The sequence below is a fragment of the Pan troglodytes genome, chromosome 10 (genome assembly GCF_028858775.2).
Source record: "Pan troglodytes isolate AG18354 chromosome 10, NHGRI_mPanTro3-v2.0_pri, whole genome shotgun sequence".
Classification (NCBI taxonomy): domain Eukaryota; kingdom Metazoa; phylum Chordata; class Mammalia; order Primates; family Hominidae; genus Pan; species Pan troglodytes.
The window spans coordinates 78,501,222-78,522,014 of NC_072408.2; the positions used below are offsets into that span (position 1 = coordinate 78,501,222).

A 20,793-nucleotide genomic window follows, 5' to 3' on the forward strand; every position below is an offset into this window, starting at 1 on the left:
GTTATGGGCTACTTGTTTTCTCACAACATACTTAAGTACGTTTCTTATGGCTGCTGTAACAAATGATCACAAACTTGGTAGCTTAATACAACACACATTTATTCTCTTTTAGTTCTGGAGGTCAGGTATCAAAATTAGTTTCACTAGGCTAAAATCAGCATGTCTGCAGGGCTGAACCCCCTCCAGAGGCTCTAGGGGCTTCTTGTCTTTTCCAGCTCTGGTGGCTGTAAGCATTCCTTGGCTTATGGCTACATTGCTCCATAATCTGCCTCTATGGTCACACTGCCTTCTCCTCTTCTGGGTGTGAAGCATCTCTTTCTGCCTCTCTCTTATAAGGATACTTGTGATTGCAGTTAGGGCCCACCCAGATAATCTACCCATCTCAAGATCCTTAACTTAAATCAAAAAGACCTGTTTCCCAAATAAGGTAACATCTACAGGCTCCGGAATCTAGGAGCTGATATCTTTAGGGGCCGTTATCAGCCTATCACAATTTACATCTATATTTACCCACTCTGTGCTCAAAAGTATGCCAACCTACTTATTGTAACCCATGAAAACTTGCACTACCTTCTTAAATGTCAACGTAAGCTAAATGTAAAAACTTATTTTAACTTCGAAAATTATTTTGGCTGAGTGTGGTGGCTTAGACCTGTAATCCCAGCACTTTGGGAAGCTGAGGCTGGAGGATTGCTTGAGCCCAGGAGTTCAAGACCAGCCTGGGCAACACAGCAAGACACGCAAGATATCGTCTCTACAAAAAAAATTAAAAAATTAACCAGGTGTGGTGGCACACACCTGCAGTCCCAGCTACTCGGGAGGCTGAGGTGGGAGGATTGCTGAAGCCCAGGAGGTTGAGGTTGCAGTGAGCTGTGATTGTGGCACTGCACTCCAGCCTGGGCAGCAGAGTGAGATCCTGTCTCACAAAAAAATTATTTTGTTTTACAATAAAAAAATTTTTAATTGCTTTGATTTAGTGATAAATGCAAAGTAATGCATTTAGTTTCTAAGATGACCAAGGTGTTAAATAATCAAACGCACACAATTTGAAAAGTTGTTGAAAGGATTGGCTGTATCGAAAAGAAGAAAGGAGAAGGCTTAAAGGACGAACACACAGCTTTCTTCATATGTTTATAGGGAATAGGGATTCGATATATAATGTATAAATATAAACAGAAATAATTAATTGCAGGTGAAGAGAGGCAGATTTCAATCCAATATGAGGAAGTGCTCAGAAAGAACAATGGAAGGTGCTCTCTCAAAATGAAGTTCTTTCCTAGTTCTGGAAGTGTCTACAAATGTGCAAAGACCCTAAGGGGAGGAATGTGGAGGAGTTAGAAAATATATCTTTAGATACAATCATGAGGATATTTTATAAAACATAGAGCCTCTTTAATGGTTGGTTCTAAACAAATCTAAAATATTATCCTTCTCCAATTCACTTTTCAAATGATAGCCAGAGTGGTCAAATCTGATTATGTCAGTCATCTTACGAAAATCCTTCATTTGCTTAAAGACCCTTTCAGTATTGATCCCCAACTTCCTCATGGTCTCTTCTGGAGTTTTTTTTTCCTCCCTAAATTCTAGTCACATTTACAGTTGCTCAACTTTAGATGCTCCTTCCTATCTGAAGCCATTGAACATGCTGTTATCTCTGTTTGCAGAGCTCTCCTGTCCTTCCTGACTAGGTTACTCTTACCCAAAGATAACTTTCTCCAGGGAAAGCTTCTCTAGCATGCTAAATCAGTTGGGTTCCCATATATGCTTGCAAGATACTCTGAACTGTTTCATCAAGATGAAAGCATTTATTGTACAATTGACTATGTCTGTCTTCCCTGATAAAATGTAAGCTCTGTGAGGACAGAGACATTTTATCTTGTTGATCACAGTGCCTGGCATATGGTGGGCACTTGCAAATATTTGTTGAATGAATTAACCGACTCTTTTTTTTTTTTGAGACGGAGTCTTCCTCTGTCGCCAGGCTAGAGTGCAGTGGCGCGATCTCGGCTCACTGCCACCTCTGCCTCCCGGGTTCAAGCGCTTCCCCTGCCTCAGTCTCCCGAGTAGCTGGGGTTACAGGCTTGCGCCACCATGCCCAGCTAATTTTTTGTATTTTAGTAGAGATGGGGTTTCACCATATTGGCCAGGATGGTCTCGATCTCCTGACCTTGTGATCCGCCCGCCTTGGCCTCCCAAAGTGCTGGGATTACAGGCATGAGCCACCACGCCCGGCCTCTTTTTTTTTAAACCTGGTTTGAAGTGTGAAAGAAGTTTGATTTTTAAAAAAATGTTTACCTGACACCAGGTTTCCAGCAAATTTTCAGAAATATTAGTATGATTTCTTGGAGGAGTATGATTTCTTGGAGGCAGGCCGGGCGTGGTGGCTCACACCTGTAATCCCAGCACTTTGGGAGGCCGAGGCAGGTGGATCACTTGAGGTCAGAGTTCAAGACCAGCCTGGCCAACATGGTGAAACCCCGTCTCCACTAAAAATACAAAAAGTAGCGGGGCGCGGTGGTGGGCGCCTATGGTCCCAGCTTCTCGGGAGGCTGAGGCAGGAGAATGACTTGAACCAGGAGGCAGAGACTGCAGTGAGCTGAGATCACGCCACTGCACTCCAGTCTGGGCGACAGAGCGATACTCCATCTCAAAACTAACAATACAAACAAACAAAAAAGAATGGGGATGCAGATGAGAAAAAACAAGCAATCATCAAACAAGCCACCTCAAGGTGGAGTACCATGGAATGTCAGAGGCTTCATGAAAGACAGAAAAACTGAAGAGCACTTGGGGTTAGGAATTCAAAGGTGGGCAGGTCTTATACAGACCTTGCCCTCAACAAACCTATAGTCTAATGAGAGTCGATAAACACTTAGCAAAGTATTAATAATATCCATGGAGTGTGTAAAGCCCTAGTAAAGGAGGTATACTGGTGGTAAGAAATACCTAATTTTGTGGGGTGGGGGAATGGAAGGATGGGGGAAGGATTGGGTGGTCAGGGACGCGGTTTAAGCTGAGACTTGAAAGATGATGGAGTAGTTGACCAGGCGGTCAGAGGAACTTGGAAGCGCTATGATTCGGGATCCCACAGAGAGATTCAAGGGCACCTTGGCAGATATGGTTTACAGTGACCTCTGGTGTGAGAGATCATTAGCATTGTGAACATGCAAAAACGATGAAGTTCTGCCCTTCATTTCACCAGAGCTGGGCTCGCCTCAAATTCCTGGTTCCTTATTCCCGCTGGCTCCCACCAACTGAAAAGCAGAGGTGGCTCGCAAGCGGCGGGGCTCTGCCCTAGATTGCCAGTAGGCGCTCGACTCACATCCAGCTCCACCCCGGGAGATGCCCCAGAAGCCCCGCCCACGTCCAGGCACGTTCTTCTGGGGCTAGTCGCAGGGGCCGCCCCGGCACCGGCGCTCACGTGACCCGAGGTGTGACGTAGGAGGAAGGAGACGCCATTAGAGGGAGGCAGAGAGGGATCGTTCTTCGCTTTTCCTCCGGTGCCTGACGTGGTGGGCTGGGGCCCTTCATTCTCGGACTTTCCCTCAGCCCTTCCAGGCCTCGCCCGAGGAGGGCGTGGGGACAGCGCCCGGGTCGGCGGGGCCGAGGCGGTGGGGGCTGAGCCGGCCGTGGCTGTGAAGGCGCTGCCGCGGCTGTCGGGAGGGCGGCGCGACACTCGGGCTCGGGCGGCCGGGAAGCGACGGGATGGCTGCGGCCGGCGGCGGCGGCGGGGCGGCGGCGGCGGGCCGAGCCTATTCGTTCAAGGTGGTGCTGCTGGGGGAAGGCTGCGTGGGGAAGACGTCGCTGGTGCTGCGCTACTGCGAGAACAAGTTTAACGACAAGCACATCACCACTCTGCAGGTGCGGACCTCGGGGAGCGGGAGGGGGCGCCTCAGGGCCCCTACCCCTCCGGGGCTGGGGAAACTTTGCCGCCCTGGTCCCCTGGATGTAGGCTGGCAAATCTCAGGCCTGTCATCTCCGCCTTCGGTTTACCTTTCCGAATTCGCCCTGGGGAATCACCAGGTCGGGGCAGCCTGTAGACGCGAGGACAGGCTGTTGGGAGGGAAGTGGAAGGGCCCTGAAAAGTCCCCAGTGTCCCCCGTGGTGGCTGCGCACGTTGTGGTCTCCGTCCGTGGGCTATTTTTTCCCATTTACTGCACTTCCTGGGTCCCAGGTGTCAGTGTTGCAGTCTCCAAATGTTAGCTCCTTTTCTTTCTTTCAGAATTAGGAACTTAGCTGCGCATTTGATTTTGCGAATTAGGTGATTTGTAACTTCAGCGCTTACTGATGACTAAGTGTTTATGCAAGTTCCATTTTGTCCTGAGTAACAGGAATGGCAAAAGAGCCATCTCTGGAGGTTTTTTGAAATGACCGCTTGCCCAGGCGTGTTACGCAGTTTCATTGCAGCCTGCGTGGGTCTGACTTGCGGGTCACTCATATTCTGCGAGGTCGATTGACCCACGCTGAAACATCAAGTGAATACTGGCCAACAATTGGTCCCCAGACTAAAAGCCGCTGCTGTTACTCAGTTTCTTTACCTGTAAAATAAAAGGTCGGCTTTCTTCCACAGGTACATTGGAAAGGTGTTAAAATGTTATCATTGATTGAGAGTGAAGCCGGGCCTTTGAGGGAGTTGTACTCACCCCACCTCTCCCAGAGAAATCAGTTTTGATGTTATTAGGAGAAATTTATCCTACTAATTTGACTTACCAATTTGGTCAAAGGCAGTAAAGTCTAGTGGACTTTTGAGCCTGATTGTCCAGGTTCATGTCTCACCTCCATCCATTTAACTAGCTGTGTCATACTGGGTAAGTTACTTAACCTGTCTGTGCCTGTTTCTTCTGTTAAAATGGCCATAATAGTAGTATCTAGCTCATAGGGTTGTCAGGATAAATATACAGAAAAAGCACTGATGACCTGGTCCAGTGTAAGTTGTCTGTCTTTAATTAACCGCCCCAACTTGCCCAATAGGTCTTAATTAGTAAATGTGTAGTATGTGAGAACATCGACACTACTTAATAGAATGCGTAATCTCCTAATTGTTGTGACATTGGATGTTTGATGCTATTATTAAACTACTGAGTCTAGAATTTACAAGACGCTCTGGCTCTGATTCCATGTTCTATTTTTACTCCTCTGATTTTACTCGTATGTAAAGCATATCTGAAAAAGTGAGTGCCAGGAAACTGCATTTTTTAAAAATCCTTGTACCAGAACACTGACAAAATTTTAATAATGAGTTGTTATTGTTCAGTGTCATTAGTGAGAGCCTGGTGTTTTAGATCAAGAAAATTCACTGGACAAATACCTAGGATCGTTTGGAAGTTTAGAGATTTACTTAGGTAAAGTAGTAACAATAGCTAACATTTAGTGAGTTCTTACTGTGCTGATTATTTTGCTTGCTTTCTGTCTGCTTGCTTTAATTCTTATAACACCCTATGAAGTGGATAGTTTAGTGGATAGCCCTACAGCTGAGGAAAAACGTTTAGTTGAGTAATTTTGCTGGCAGTAATATTACCACAAGTCAATGGTGCAGGAGTGTCCAAGCTCAAATTTGAACCCCTGTCTGACTTCAGATTTTGAGCAATTAAATCACATTACCTCGGTATATTGATAAATAACCCATCTAGTGTTTTCCTTTATGCAAAGATCTAAGATAAAAGAAAACTATTGTAATTGAGGTCTCCACGTTTTTTTTCAAAAGATAACTTGAGTCTTGCCCTGTCGCCCAGGCTGAAGTGCAGCAATTTCCACTCACTGCAACCTCCACCTCCTGGGTCAAGTGATTCTCCTGCGTCAACCTCTCAAGTAGCTGGGATTACAGGCACACGCCACCACATCTGGCTAATTTTTTTGTATTTTTAGTAGAAACGGGGGTTTCACCATGTTGCCCAGGCAGGTCTCGAACTCCTGACCTCAGGTGATTTGCCCGCCTTGGCCTCCCAAAGTGCTGGGATTACAGGGGTGAGCCACTGCACCTGGCCATACCCTTTCAACTTAAAAATTACACTTCCATTTTAAATTTCTAAAACATTCTTGAAACTAAAAGCAGAGTAAAGGTTTTTAAATATATGAAAAGCCACTGTACTCCTGCAGAGGGGAGGATGAAGTTATAGTAGATATCCAGTATTAATATCTGAATTATATTATAGAATTTAGGATTTTGTTGTTCACCAATGTATGTAAACAGCAATGTGTCTAATCTCTTTCAGAGATATCAGTTCACCTCATCTTTCTTAACAGTTTTTCAGAGGAATTTGATTTATGTGACTTGTAAGACACAACTTTGTATTCTTTTAATTTCCAAATGGAGAGGAAATCATGTCAGAAGATATGAGAGGAAGAGTTCACCTTTTTTCTTGTCAACAGAGTACCTATCTCTGTAAACTACTTTGTATTTTATAAAGTACATTCTCATACATTTCAAAGAATTGCAGGATTGACAGGAATTTAAGACAGTTTATGTATGGATCACTATTTTGGTCTTCTAATGTTTAGTCAAGTGATTGTCCCCCCTTTTTTTTTTTTTAATGTCTTGGAGGTGAAATGAACTGGTATTATGGAAAGTGGAAAGCTCACTTTGTCCTAAGGTGTCCCATTTCATTTTTAAATTTTTTTTTTATTTTTGAGATGGAATCTCACTCTATCACCCAGGCTGGAGTGGAGGGGTGCGATCTCGGCTCATTGCAACCTCTGCCTCCTGGATTCAAGTGGTTCTCCTGCCTCAGCCTCCCGAGTAGCTGGGACTACAGGCATGTGCCACCATGCCTGGCTAATTTTTGTATGTTTAGTAGCGATGGGGTTTTGCCATGTTGGCCAGGCTGGTCTCGAACTCCTGACCTCAGGTGATCCACCTGCCTCGGCCTCCCAAAGTGCTGGGATTACAGGTGTGAGCCACCACTTCCGGTCCTATTTTATTTTTAGACAGGTCTAATTTCTAATAAGTTTTTCTGTATAGAAAGCCAAAATCTGTTTCCCTGTAGTTTTCAGTCCTAATTCTCCCCACTGAGTCTTGGTGTCTCATATGACATTCCTTCTGATAGTTGAAGACAGCTATCTTGTCTTCTCTTGGGTAAACAACTCTGGCTCCCTTAACTGGATCTCCAGTGACAGTGACATCGTTTTAAATCCTTTCACTTTTTTTTTTTTTTGGAGGCAGAGTCTTGCTCTAGTGGTGATATCATAGCTGCCTGCAGCCTCCAACTCCTGGGTTCAAGTAATCCTTCCACCTCAGCCTCCAAGTAGCTGGGACCACAGGCGTGCGCCACCATGCTCGGCTAATGTTTTTTTTTTTTTTTGGTAGAGTTGAGGTTTTGCTATGTTGCCCAGGCTGTTGTAGAACTCTGAGCTCAAGCAATCCTTCTGCTTTGGCCTCTTGAAATGCTGAAATTACAGGTATGAGCCACTGTGCCTGGCCCTTTCACTATTTTGAATCTCTTCTAGGCACTATGTAATCATTGTCCTTTCCTTAAAGTGTGATTCCTTGAGCTGTAGAAATAATTCCAGGTGTGGTGGTTTGAACTGAACAGAGAAGTGCAGGCTGTCACCTCTCCTGTTGAGAATCCTTTTCCAACACTGAAGTAGAAAAGATTCTCTGAGCTTTTAGGGAAGCTCTCAGAATTTCTCTTTGATAAATATGAATTTGCTGTCAACTGAAACATCTTAGTCTTAATTGCTTCAAAAAAAAGGGTATTATTTGTATCTCTCAGATTCTCTTTTCTTTGGTATTGTAGTTAAGCTTTTTCTTTTGTTTCTAATATACTTGACCCATTAAGGTTGGCCTTGGTAGATTTGCTCCAGTAGTTAAGCCTGTTAATGTCCTTTTTAATTTGGATTCTGTAATTCACAAAACACTGACTGGGCTCCTTTGGGCCAGGTACTGGGTTGGGTCCTGGACATGGCAAAGAGTAAGGTGTGGAATCTACTGTCTGGATTAGCTACTTTTTAACTTTGTCATCTGAAAGTTAGGTAAGAATGCCCTTAATGTTCTCAACAGGTCATTATTAAAGACTTTGAAAGAAAGCAGAGAGAGAGGGCCAAGTACAAAGTTCTGCAGCAAGTTTTACTGTAGTCCAGTGATACATGACCAGAAGTGCAATTTTCTGTGGACATATAGAATCTTAATGGGCCACAGGCCATCCCCTCCTCCTTCCCTTGAGTAAGAAACAGTTGTTAATGGAGTGCTATACATATTAATGACTGCTATGGGCTACTACCTAGTGGACACAAATCCCTTAATAAAATGTAAACATTTACTCCAGCATTACAGTTCTCCTTTTTGCCCAAGCTACATCTGTCTTGCCCACAAGGTTATCATGAGACGCTTTGTCAAATTCTTGCAGAAGACAAGATAGGCTGTGTTTCTGCAGTACTCAGATCTATTAGGAGGCCATATAATGTGGTGAAAAGAGAAAGGACTTTGAAGTTACACTGGGGTTTGAATTCTTACTCCCACTTCATAGCCATCGTGATCCTGACAGGATATTCTAATGCCTGTAAGCAAGCTCCTTTTCTTTAAAATGGGAGTACCTTACTCATAGGACTTTATGTGGATTATTACATAGACAGCCATCATATGTAAAGCTACTAGCACAGAGCCTGGCACATGTTTGTTTAATAAATGTTTGCTGTTTGATGTTAAATGAATAAATGATGCTGGATTTATGTTTTTCTTTCATGGCAATTCAGTCAAAAAGGGTAATGGGATTATTTTCACATGAATTATTTTGAGAACTCATGCTGTCTCTGAGGGGTCATTATATTTAAAATTGCTTATAGGTTAAATATTTTTAAAACAAAGCAAATCCATTCTAGTGTTTTCACTGAGATCTACATTTCCGGAATTCACTTTCTTTTTTTTGTTTTTTAATTGTGACATTTGCCATACTTTGGTGTTTTAGTGTGGCTCTCTTTTTCCAGAGCTGCTCCAAGGTTACTGATAGTTACGGAGTAATCCTGTACGTAAGCTCTCTTAACTTATATAGAGTCCCCAAGCTCTCGTGTGATTTCCTCGCTGATTTGAGGCTTTGATAAACTTGGGAAAAATAAGAAAGACAATTGGAGTGAGGGAGTTACTACTGTTTCTCTGGAATTTACGAAGGCAATACTGTTGAATCTATGCAGTTAAATTCAAGAACCATTTATTTTATACTTGGTATATGTCAAACATTGTATTAGCTGGGGAATATAAAGATGAGCAAGGTACTTTAACTATCAGTTACTTTTCTTGACTTTATTCTTAAAGGATTGTGCCATTTTGGTTTTAACCACTTCCTCAATTTGGTGTGCCTTCTTTATATCTGTGCGCCTGGGTTATGTACCCCTTTTTTTTCCCCTTATTGAAGGTGCTTATTGAAGATTAATCAAGATCAACAGTCCCCTTTCTTTTTAGAGTCCCAACTATAGAATTCTGCCTGCCTCCTGAAGTCTAGGATAGGTGCCTGGGTGAATAACAAAGTAGTGCTGTAAGGTTGGCTAGGCAGGTAGTATCCTAACAGTTTGGCAAATGAGGAAACTAAGACTTGGATTTGGCTGGGTGCAGTGGCTCGCACCTATAATCCCATGCTTTGGGAGGATGAGGTGGGAGGATTGCTTGAGGACACAAGTTCAAGACCATAATGGGTAATGTAGCAAGAGTCCATCTCTAGTTAAAAAAAAAAAAAATAGCTGGGCATGATGATGCACACTTATATTCCTGGGTACTCAGGAGGCTCAGGCTGGTGGATCACTTGAGCCTAAGAGATTGAGGCTGCAGTGAGCTATGATTGTGCCACTGCACTCCAGCTGGGTGACAGAGTGAGACCCTGTCTCTTAAAAAATGAAAAAGACTTGAATTAAATTTCCAAGGTCCCACAAATAGAAATGGTGTGCCAGCTGGGCATAGTGGCTCAGTAATCCCAGCACTTTGAGAAGTGCAGGCAGGAGGATAGCTTGAGCCCAGGAGTTTAAGACCAACCTGGGCAACATAGTAAGACCCTATTTTAAAAAACTAAAAATAAAAGGGCCGGGCATGGTGGCTCACACCTGTAAGCCCAGCACTTTGGGAGGCTGAGGTGGGTGGATCACCTGAGGTCAGGAGTTCAAGACCAGCCTGGCTAACATGGTGAAACCTCATCTCTACAAAAATACAAAAAATGAGCCAGGCATGATGGTGGGTACCTGTAATCCCAGCTACTCAGGAGGCTAAGGAAGGAGAATTACTTGAACCTGGGAGGCAGAGGTTGCAGTGAGCCAAGATTGCACCATTGTGCTCCAGCCTGGGCAACAGAGCAAGACTCCATCTCAAAAAAATAAAAATAAAAAATAAATAAATTTAAAAAATAGAAATGGTATGCCTTTTTTGGCCTAGTCTACTACTTCTTAAAAGAAAATTTATTTTATTTTATTTTTGAGACACTTGGCTTTTATTTATTTTTTAAACACACCTTAACCTGAGCAACACTTGGCATTCAGGTTGTAGCAGTGGTTTTACATTTTGCATCATAGTCTTGGTCTAGGAATCTTGGTTTCTTTGTTTGCATAAAGAATATTTTGAGTGTTCAAAGTATCTTGTAAGTATTCTTGAAAGCCATATTACTGTTAATTTAAGTGATTTATTATAATATCTTCATACAGTATAATAATTGAAGTTCTTTTAAAATCTTTTTCTGCTTAGTATTTTATTAGTATTTTATAGAAGTTTGGGTGATTTTACTTAAGAAATGAGTTTTTGTGAATGTGGCCACAAATTTCTATATCTGACTGCCATTTTCTGCTTTGTGCTTTGAGTTACTCTTTAAACATGATTCTTTGACTTTCCTTTTGAAAGTCTTTATTTGGACTCCTAAACTAATTATAATCCTTGTTTTTAGAAACTAAGAAGAAATGTGAAAATATTCAAGCACCTAGCTTAGGTTTTGTTTTGTTTTTTTCCTGAGATGGTGTATCGCGCTTTCGCCTAAGCTGGAGAGGAATGGCATGATCTCAGTTCACTGCAACCTCTGCCCCGTGGATTCAAGCAAGTCTCCTGCCTCAGCCTCCTGAGTAGCTGGGATTACAGGCGCCCACCATCAAGCCTGGCTAATTTTATATTTTTAGTAGAGATGGGGTTTCACCTTGTTGGTCAGGCTGGTCCCGAACTCCTGACCTCAGGTGATCACCCACCTCAGCCTCCCAAAGTGTTGGGATTACAGGCGTGAGCCACCGTGCCCGGCCTAGCTTAGTTTTTTGATAGCTAATTTTTATTGCCTTGCTAGAGAGGGCTAATTTTATAAATTAACCTGCCTTAATTCTGTCATCTCTTAAGTATGGAAGTGGTAATGCTTTACTCATTTATTTATTTATTTTATTTTAAAAATTAACAAATAGTTGTACATTATTTAAATACTTAAGTCTGCACCAGTGTTAGCAACTAGCAAGAATATTTATTTTGCGCGCGCGCGCGCGCACGCACACACACACACACACACACACACACACACACACACACACACACTCTCCTACTATCTTACTCATACACTCCCCAACGGCAGGCCCCCAATTAATGAAGTCTGTTGAATTTAGTTGATACTAGATAAAGCCAGGAAAGTATTTGTTCACAATGTAGTTACTATGTTGCTTTCAACAGATACCTTATAATTATCAAATACTACTTTAGGTGGTTTGCTTTGACAGAACGGTAGTTAGCAAGCACAGCAAATGGTCCCGCTAACAGAGAACCAAAAAATTGATTAAACAAGTTATGAAAAGACTTTAATTTGGCAGATATATTTTTTCCCTGTTATTTCTCTCTTATAATCCTTTTTTTTAAGTTTTTAAATTTTTAATTTTTTTCCTCCTCCCTGTGATTGATTTTTTTTTAAATAGCATTTTCTTTTTTTGTCTTCCACTATGATAGCCACTGAGCTGTTGGATAAACAAGAATCAGGTATTAATACAAGTTACAGATGACAACATGAGCTAATAAGATTGTTAATTTTGTAATATCACTAAAGCATAGAAGATGAAATAATTGAGATTAGAAGATGTACTGGTGAAATAACTCAGGATTTGAAGGAGGTAGGGTGGAGAATGTGCCATAACTTACATGGATCCTTGCTAGTAATACTTTGTGCCTACCCTGAGAATATTTGGGGAGGTTAGGGTCCAAGAACACTTACTGTCCAAGTGGAGGAGTGCCAGATTAAGAAATGTGTGTATGTCCTAGAACAGTTAGCTTTGTGCAATGGAAAAACCATTGTGGAGTCAGACAGGCTTCCACCCACTGCAGCACCCAGCTGAGCTGTCTGACCTTCCGTGAATCACTGTATTTTAAAAAAAAAATCAGGTTCACAGCTGTAAAGTAAGGATAAATATCTACTTCACAGAGTTGTTGAAAATTAAATGAAAAAGCCCAAGCACAGTGCTTGGCACATAGTATGATTTTTCTCCCCTTCCTATAGTCCTAGAACCTTTTGAATTGGCTATTGTTTAATGTCACTCTCCCTCCTTCCGTTTGTGGACTGGGAGTTCTTTACTGAGATGTTGCCAGGCATTTATAAATCTCTTGGAAGTATGTGGGAATTGTTTTTAGTATGTGCGTATCAGTGGTGTTTTGGGGAGTGAGTAGGTTCATGGATTTCTTCATATTCTTAAAGAAGTTTATAATTACTTCTCCCCCGTCACTACCATGTAAGAATTAAGAACCACTGCTCCAGAGTAATTATTATAACTACAGTGGTATCTCAGTAGTCTGGCCAAATTAAATGTGCCTAGTAGTGGTGGTTAAAAAAGAAAAGACAAATTTCAGCCTTTTGATTGTTTGCTGCTATCCTTTTTTATAAATTTTTATTTTTATTTCAATAGTTTTTGGGGTATAGGTGTTTTTTTGTTACATGGATAAGTTCTTTAGTGGTGATTTCTGAGATTTTGGTGCAGCTGAGCAGTGTACACCATATTCAATATGTAGTCTTTTATCCCATACCCTCCTCCAAACCTTCCTCCTTGAGTACCCAAATTCCATTATATCATTTCTTACACCTTTGCATCCTCATAGCTTAGCTCTCACTTATAAGTGAGAACATACAATATTTGGTTTTCCATTCTTGAGCTACTTCACTTAGAATAATGGCCTCCAGCTCCATCCAAGTTGCTGTAAAAGACATTATTTTGTTCCTTTTTATGGCTGAGTAGTAGTCTATGACGTATATATACCGCATATTCTTTATTCACTTGTTGGTTGATGGACACTCAGGTTGGCTCCATATCTTTGCAGTTGTGAATTGTGCTGCAGTAAACGTGTGTGCATGTGTCTTTTTCATATGACAACTTCTTTTCCTTTGGGTAGATACTCAGTAGTGGGATTGCTGGATCAAATGATAGTTCTATGATGCTTTTAGTTCTTTAAGTAATCTCCATACTGTTTTCTTTAGTGGTTGTTCTAGTTTACGTTCCCACCAGCAGTGTAAAAGTGTTCCCGTTTCATCACATCCACACCAACATCTATTGTTATTTTGACTAATTATGGTCATTCTTGCAGGAGTAAGGGGTATGTCATTGTGATTTTAATTTGCATTTCCCTGATAATTAGTCATGTTGAGCATTTCTTCATACGTTTGTTGGCTGTTTGTATATCTTCTTTTGAGAATTGTCTTTTCATGTCCTTTGCCCACTTTTTGATGGGGTTGTTTTTTTCTTGCTGATATGTTTGAGTTCCTTGTAGATTCTGGATATTAGTCTTTTGTTGGATGCTTAGTTTATGAACATTTTCTTCCACTCTGGGTTGTCTTTTTACTCTGCTGAGTATTTATTTTGCTGTGCAGAAGCGTTTCAGTTTAATTAGGTACCATTTATTCATTTTTGTTTTTGTTGCATTTGCTTTTGGGGTGTTAGCCATGAATTCTTTCTCTAAGCCAATGTCTAGAAGAGTTTTTCCAATGTTATCCTCTAGAATTTTTATGGTTTCAGTTCTTAGATTTAAGTCTTTGATCCATCTTGAGTTGATTTTTGTATAAGGTGAGAGATGAGGATCCAATTTCATTCTTCTACATGTGGCTTGCCAGTTTTCCCAGCACCTTTTGTTAAATAGGCTATCTTTTCCCAAATTTCTGTTTTTATATGCTTTGTCGAAGATCAGGTAAGTGTAAGTATTTGGCTTTATTTCTGCGTTCTCTATTGTTCCATTGGTCTACGTGCCTATTTTTATACCTGTTTGTTGCTATCTTGATGTTTCAGCTTTCTTCTTACATATATTCATAATTTTATTTTTTAAAAAACAGTTTTCTAAAGTTTTTTAAAAAGAGTTCTCCCTTGAAGAAAATGTCTATAAAAAATATTAAAAACTTAGGATTTATATCAAATGAGATGATTTACGAAACAGAATCTTTCCATAGAGCAGGGCTTAAGTTTTTCATTATGAAGGAAAAAAATATTTACTAGGGATGCTTTGATAATATGCTTTACTAGTGCATCATATATATGAGTTAAAATAATTTGATAAGGAAACTTAGGAGCATATCTCCTACTAAATTGAGTTATACCTGCATTGATTTACCTGGGCATATTGTAGATGTGCTTATCTATAATAACAGTATTTGATTGTCAATTATGGGCAGGGTACTATGACTTCCCCCCACTTCTTCCACAAGAGAGGAAGTGTTAGCTCAGATCTCAGTCTGAGAAGTATCGTAGCATAGTAGTTATAATTAATATCTGGAGCCAAACTGCCTGGGATTTCAAGTGGCACTGTGTCACTTACTGTGTGACCTTGGGCAAGATATTTACCCTCCTTATGCCTCATTTTCCACATCTGTAATACATGGATAACAATTATCTCTGACTCACAGGGTGTTATTGGCACCTGAGAATTAAGTGAATTAATATTTGAGAAGCTCTTAGAACACTGCCCATTTCATTGTAAGTGCTGTAGAAACGTTAAATAAAAATATGTAGTCTAGTTAACAGAATACTTATACCCATGAAAAGATAATTTATAGTATAAGACAGTATAAGCTGCAGTAAATGCAGAGTTGATTCCCTAAAATTCTTCAGGCTAGAAAAATTTGTGTGCATTGCGTGCATGAGTATAAGAGAACATGAAATTTCAAGGAAAAAGAGCCATATTTGGATAGGTGGAATTCAGATAGAGAACAGAGAATAGGCTCAAATTAGAGGGGAATTTTATGGACAGAAGAATTGAAGAGGATGCAAAAAAGCCATATAAGTTGGAGAATAAGTAAAGAAATGTTGGAAGCTATCCTAAGAAGATAGATGTGGACACGTTGTGGAAGTCTTTGGATATAAAGATAAGGCTTTGAGACTTTTAATTGTAAATGTGGGCTCCCCAACTTTTATAAAGAAGCAGCTTATGAATGATTTTGTGAAAAGTGCATAGCACAGTACTTGGCACAAAATAAACATTTAATAAATGTTAGCTAGTATTAGCAGCAGTAGTAGAAATGACTGTGTAGTGTTTTTACTGCATGGATGGCTATTTTTGTGATTTTTTAACTACTTACCTATTAATGAACACAGATAATTTCATTGTTTTTGTTTTTCTATATAATCAATGTTGTCATGTGTACCCTTTCCGTACAAGTGTTTTTGTGTATCCATAGTTCCTTAATGGAGACTTAATACCGTCCTTTAAATTTGCCGTGGGAGAGTGGTGGGAAATTTCAGAGGGGATGGTAGAAAAGAAATGAGGCAGCTTTACCAACTCTGATGCACTCCCTTCTTCTGAGAAATCTCCACAACACTCATGACCAAAAGGTTATGATATTAGCTGTCAGCAGTGATGTTCAAGCATACTTATTAAAAATGATAACCTGTTAGGGAACCCTTCGATGAGTTGTAAGTTGTTGTTGTGGGGTTTTTTTGTTTGTTTTGTTTTTGTTTTTGTTTTAACCAGGGAAGCTTTGGGAAGATAATATGGCATGCAGAGCGGGGTGTAAGGTGAACCAGAGGTATTTATGTTACGATATAATAAGAGACTGGTGGTCATAGACCCCAGGGGAAATGTGAAGACAAGGCTTGGTAGATTTTGGAGGCATATAGACTGACAAGGGCTTAAGAAGATATTTCTAAGTTTCTAAACTTCAATGAGAAGGCGAATGTGATCAAAATACTAAAGTCAGAATGAAAATCCAATTTTGGGGAGAAGATCGGTTCAGTCTTTCTTACATGTGTTTGAAAAAGAGGCACTTAAATTGACCTATCCATTAAATATTCGGATAGGATTCAGATTTTGTTTTTTTTCCATGTGGCATTGATATTGAAACCATGAAAATGATTGAGTTCAAATAAATTACACAGCTAGTATGTGGCAAAGCTGAGATTCAAATCCACAGGTTCTGCTCCAAAGTTCATATTCTTAGCTCCTATGTTAGCTTGAATGGGAGAAGACATTTATTGTCATAACATGTATTTGGTCTTCTCATTTTTCAGGTTACTTTGCTGTTTTGGCATTTAATTTTTCTTCTTTTCTGTATAATTTTTATTTTATTTACAAAATATCTTGAGGATAGCTTGGGCCTTGAAGGCAGACATACATGGGTTTGAACCCAGCTCTGCCATTTATATTTATCTGTAGACTCCTTGGTTAATCACTACATCCAGTGGCCTTTTCTTAGTTCTAATTTTCTGTGGTGTGCCCATAGCAAAAAGTCCTTCCTGAAATTGAGGTAAAAGAAATCTCAGTTGTTTCTTTCCTTCAGTAATTCACCATCCTGACCTTTTATCTGTTTCACCTTCTTTGCACTTTCTTCTATATAAATAACACCTAAATGTGACTATCTCTATACAGGTCTGAACTCAGCTCTCTATTCCTTTTTTTTAAACATGTCAGCTGACTCTGGATTCTGGATATATTTCGTCTTCAGTAACTCTTGATACTCTTCTTTCTTTGCTATCTTCATGGTCTTAGTTCAGATCTCCTTTTTTATATTTTTCTCCAATTTTGTAAGTGTTCTTTCTACCTATCTTTTCTAGTTCAACCTCCCTTCCTATCCCAGGGTCATTCTCTTAAAATATAGATCTGTTTCCCCATTGCTTGAAACCATTCAGTGATTCTCCCTTGTCAGTAGTCCTGTTTCTTCAAACAGTTGTTCTTTAGGATGAATTTGGTATTTTTCCAGGAAAAAAAGGTTCAGTGCTATACAGAAGAAAATCAGGGAAAAAAAGTTCAAATGAGTTTGGGAAATGCTTGTATAAATACAGTCAGCTAGCCTTCCTTTTGGCAGCATCCTAATGTGTTAATGTGCATTGTTGGTGTATAAAAATCAATAAATAGTATTTCCAAAGTATACTTGACGTGTGTGTGTGTGTCTAAATACATGTCTGGTGTCTTAGAACAGGTTTTATTGAGACCCACAAGGTAAAGTCCATCTGTGTAGTTTCATCTCTGGTATTGACCATACCCACTTGGAGTTCCCTGTGGGATGGAGTCATGTGTTTGAGGCTTCAGTGGCTTCACTCATCTATCAGGAACAATCCCTACTGCTCCTAAAGGGGAGATCATTACCTTCTCTCTGAAGCCTTCTTTGACTCATTCAGACAACTGTTATACTTCCTTTCTCAGTACTATCTTTACAGTGTATTTGGCAAGACCCTCCATTTTAGCCATTATCACATGGAATCGTAATTCTCTTTATTTTTATTTCTCTAGTAGAGTATAAAGAGTAGAACCATGTCCCTTCATTTCTCTGACATTAATACTTAGGATAATTATTGAATATATGTTAAACAATTGAGTTATGAAGTAACTGTGGAATCATTTTGAATAATATTGATATTTGTACATTAAGTAAACCACCAGTAAACATTTATTTTATCTTAGAAATCTCTTAGACTCTTTCTTTCTGTGAGTAGATAAGGTAGCATCAAATTAAATGCTCTAGGGAAAATTTTGTTCCACATAGATAAGGAAAAATATTAAGAAAAAAATACTTATTTTCTGTGTGTTTTGTATAACCTATTTTCAGAAAACAAGATTTTTTTTAGATAAAAATGTAAATAATGTCTTATCTTTAATGAAACAATTTCGATCATTAATTTAAAACTCGGTGATTACTTTTTCTCCCAGATAACTTTTACATTGAGATGATTCATTCATCTATAGTTGTTAGGGTAAAGAACCTTATTTTATAAGAAACATTGTTTAATGTTTATTTCTCTTTTTAGGCATCATTCTTAACAAAGAAGTTAAATATTGGTGGGAAAAGAGTAAACCTTGCCATATGGGTAAGTGAACTTTTTCAACTATTATGCGTGGAGGCTTCTTCCTTTTTTCTTTTTTTTTAAAGTTAATTGGAGCTTAGCCAACACTTTTTTTTTTTTTTTAATTAAAAAGAATCTTAAAATCTGGTTGAGAATTATATCTGGAATATAATTGTATATTTGAATATTGCTGTCATAACTTTTCAGTTGGAGAAGGGTCAACTCAGAAGGGTTCCACTTCAGAGAGAGGACAGGGTGGGTGGACAGCTTGCCTGGCCTTTTTTTCCCTACCCTGTGTCTCCATATTCCAGCCTTCTAAGGGAATGGCTGGTGGGTGAGGATAATGCAGCAGATACTTCTTGACTGGTGATCTTGATGCACGTTCCATTTCCGTGTCTCTCCCAGTGTGGGAACTTAAACTTAGGGCAGAGCCTATTCCTGGCTTATAATACTGTGTTGGTTGTTTTGACCCTCTGGCAACTGAAACTGGTATTTTAATGGGGGTGGGGAAGTTGCTGAGGAGGAGGAAGGTTGGGAGGGAAAAAGTACCTTTCGTATATCACTAAAACATTACATATTGGTCATAACTTAAAAATTTTGTGTGTGGCCTGTTTTGCTGTTTTGTTTCTGTTAGTAGGGTTTTGTGGTTGTCTTTGACTTTATGCCATATTTTCCAATTAATCAAAAAGTTCACCATAGTTGCAATCGCAGATTTGTATTTTTCTTCTGATCTAATAAGCATTTGTTGCTTTCTTTAGGATACGGCAGGTCAAGAGAGATTCCATGCATTGGGTCCAATTTACTACAGAGATTCAAATGGAGCTATTTTAGTTTATGACATAACAGATGAAGATTCTTTTCAGAAGGTATTCTATTCATGGGTAGATGTCTTAGAAGAACAATAGTAATTTTTCAAGTTTCCATTAATATACCTTTATTCACTAATGTGATTAGTTTTCTTTTTAAAAATAAAGTATATAATTTGTGCATAACTGGTGACCACTTACATTTTATTTTTCTTTTCACCTACAACATGGTGGTGTACTCATATGTTTAATGAAATATTTGATTCATATGAATTAATTTACGTTAGAATAATTAATGCCTTATTACATGGCTTTCTCAAATATTAGGGAAGGGAAATATTTGAAATTGAGCTTCAGAAAAATATGGGGGCTTTTGTTTTTCCCTCTTAAGGAAAAATCACACATATTTCCTTAATTCCATACGCACTGGGCTCTTAAACTTGGTGTGGCTGGACGGGTTCCTTTATTGTGAAGAGGAAAAAGGAGGAACAACATCACATTTAAGCTTTCTCCTTGCCAAATATAATAAAAGTTTTAAAAGGACAGTCTTAAAGTTATCTCATTAGTTTACTTCCCTTCAAATACACACCACATACGTATGACTCTTAAAGTTGTTTGGGACCAAAAATGAGTTACCATTTAATTACCTCTGAATTTTCATCACAATCAGATGGGTTACTTATTTGACCTTTTCTCCTAAAGCTCTTCTTGGAATATGTCAACAATGTGTAACTACAGGGAATAATGCCAAGGAAGAAACTTTTCTTGCCTTGAGTTACAGGCTTGTTCTTGGTAAAATTACTTACCTTGTTTGTTTTGTTTTTTCTCTTTATTTTTTTTCCCAGTTAAATCTGATAGAGCAGATATACAAGTTAGCCCTTGGGTTATTAATGATAAATGGAAAAACTTAATCCAAAAGTAGAAAATGAAACGATAGGTACCTTGTAGATTTAATGATTTTTAAAAGTTATTTTGGTGCTGCTGTTTGTTATCTCCCTCTCACGTTTTGCATGAAAAGACATAGTTTAAGTATTTTATTAAGAGAAGATTGAGGCCAGGCACAGTGGCTCACGCCTGTAATCCCAGCACTTTGGGAGGTCGAGGACAGCGGATCACTTGAGGTCGGGAGTTAGAGACCAGCCCAGCCAACATGGTGAACTCCCATCTCTACTAAAAATACAAAAAAATTAGCTGGGTTTGGTGGCACATGCCTATAATCTTAGCTACTTGGGAAGCTGAGGCAGGAGACTTGCTTAAACTGGGGAGGCAGAGGTTGCAGTGAGCCTAGATCGCGCCACTGGACTCCAGCCTGGGTGACAGAGTGAGACTCCATCTCAAAAAAAAAAAAAAAAAGATCGAGTCATTTAGGTTGAAAAGGGACCAGTTGTCTACTACTATGTAACAAAACCCCCAAAATTTTTGACTTAAAACAATAATTTATTATTTCTCATGATTCTGTGGGTTGACCAGGCAGGTCCACTGCTCTTTGTGATGTCACTGGAGTCACTCATAGAGCTGCACTGAACTGGGAGTTTGGCTGGAGCTGGAATATCCAAGAAGGCCTAGTTCTCCATCTGGCCTCTCACTATATCTGGTGTGTTATCATCCAGTACTCTCTCTATGTGCTCTCTCATTATTCTGTATTCTACCTTAAGCTTTTTATATGACAACTGGATCCCAAGAGTTAAAAGTAGAAGCTACCAGGCCTTCTTAAGACTTAAGTCTGGGATTGGCACAGCATTACTTCTGCCACATTCTCTTGTCAAAGCAGGTTACAAGGCCAGCCCAAATTCAGAGGGTGGGGAATTTGACTCTA

General features: G+C 39.7%; 1 protein-coding gene across 1 annotated transcript in view; it reads left to right on the forward strand.

Moving 5' to 3' along the window:
• Positions 1–3,448: 3,448 nt before the first annotated feature.
• Positions 3,449–20,793, forward strand: part of RAB21 (RAB21, member RAS oncogene family) — a 34,609-nt gene continuing 17,264 nt past the window's right edge. The window contains exons 1-3 of the mRNA XM_522469.9: positions 3,449–3,861; positions 18,136–18,195; positions 18,930–19,037. Of these exons, the coding sequence (XP_522469.2) occupies positions 3,706–3,861; positions 18,136–18,195; positions 18,930–19,037 (324 nt within the window). The 5' untranslated portion in view covers positions 3,449–3,705. The remainder of the gene's footprint in view (positions 3,862–18,135; positions 18,196–18,929; positions 19,038–20,793) is intronic.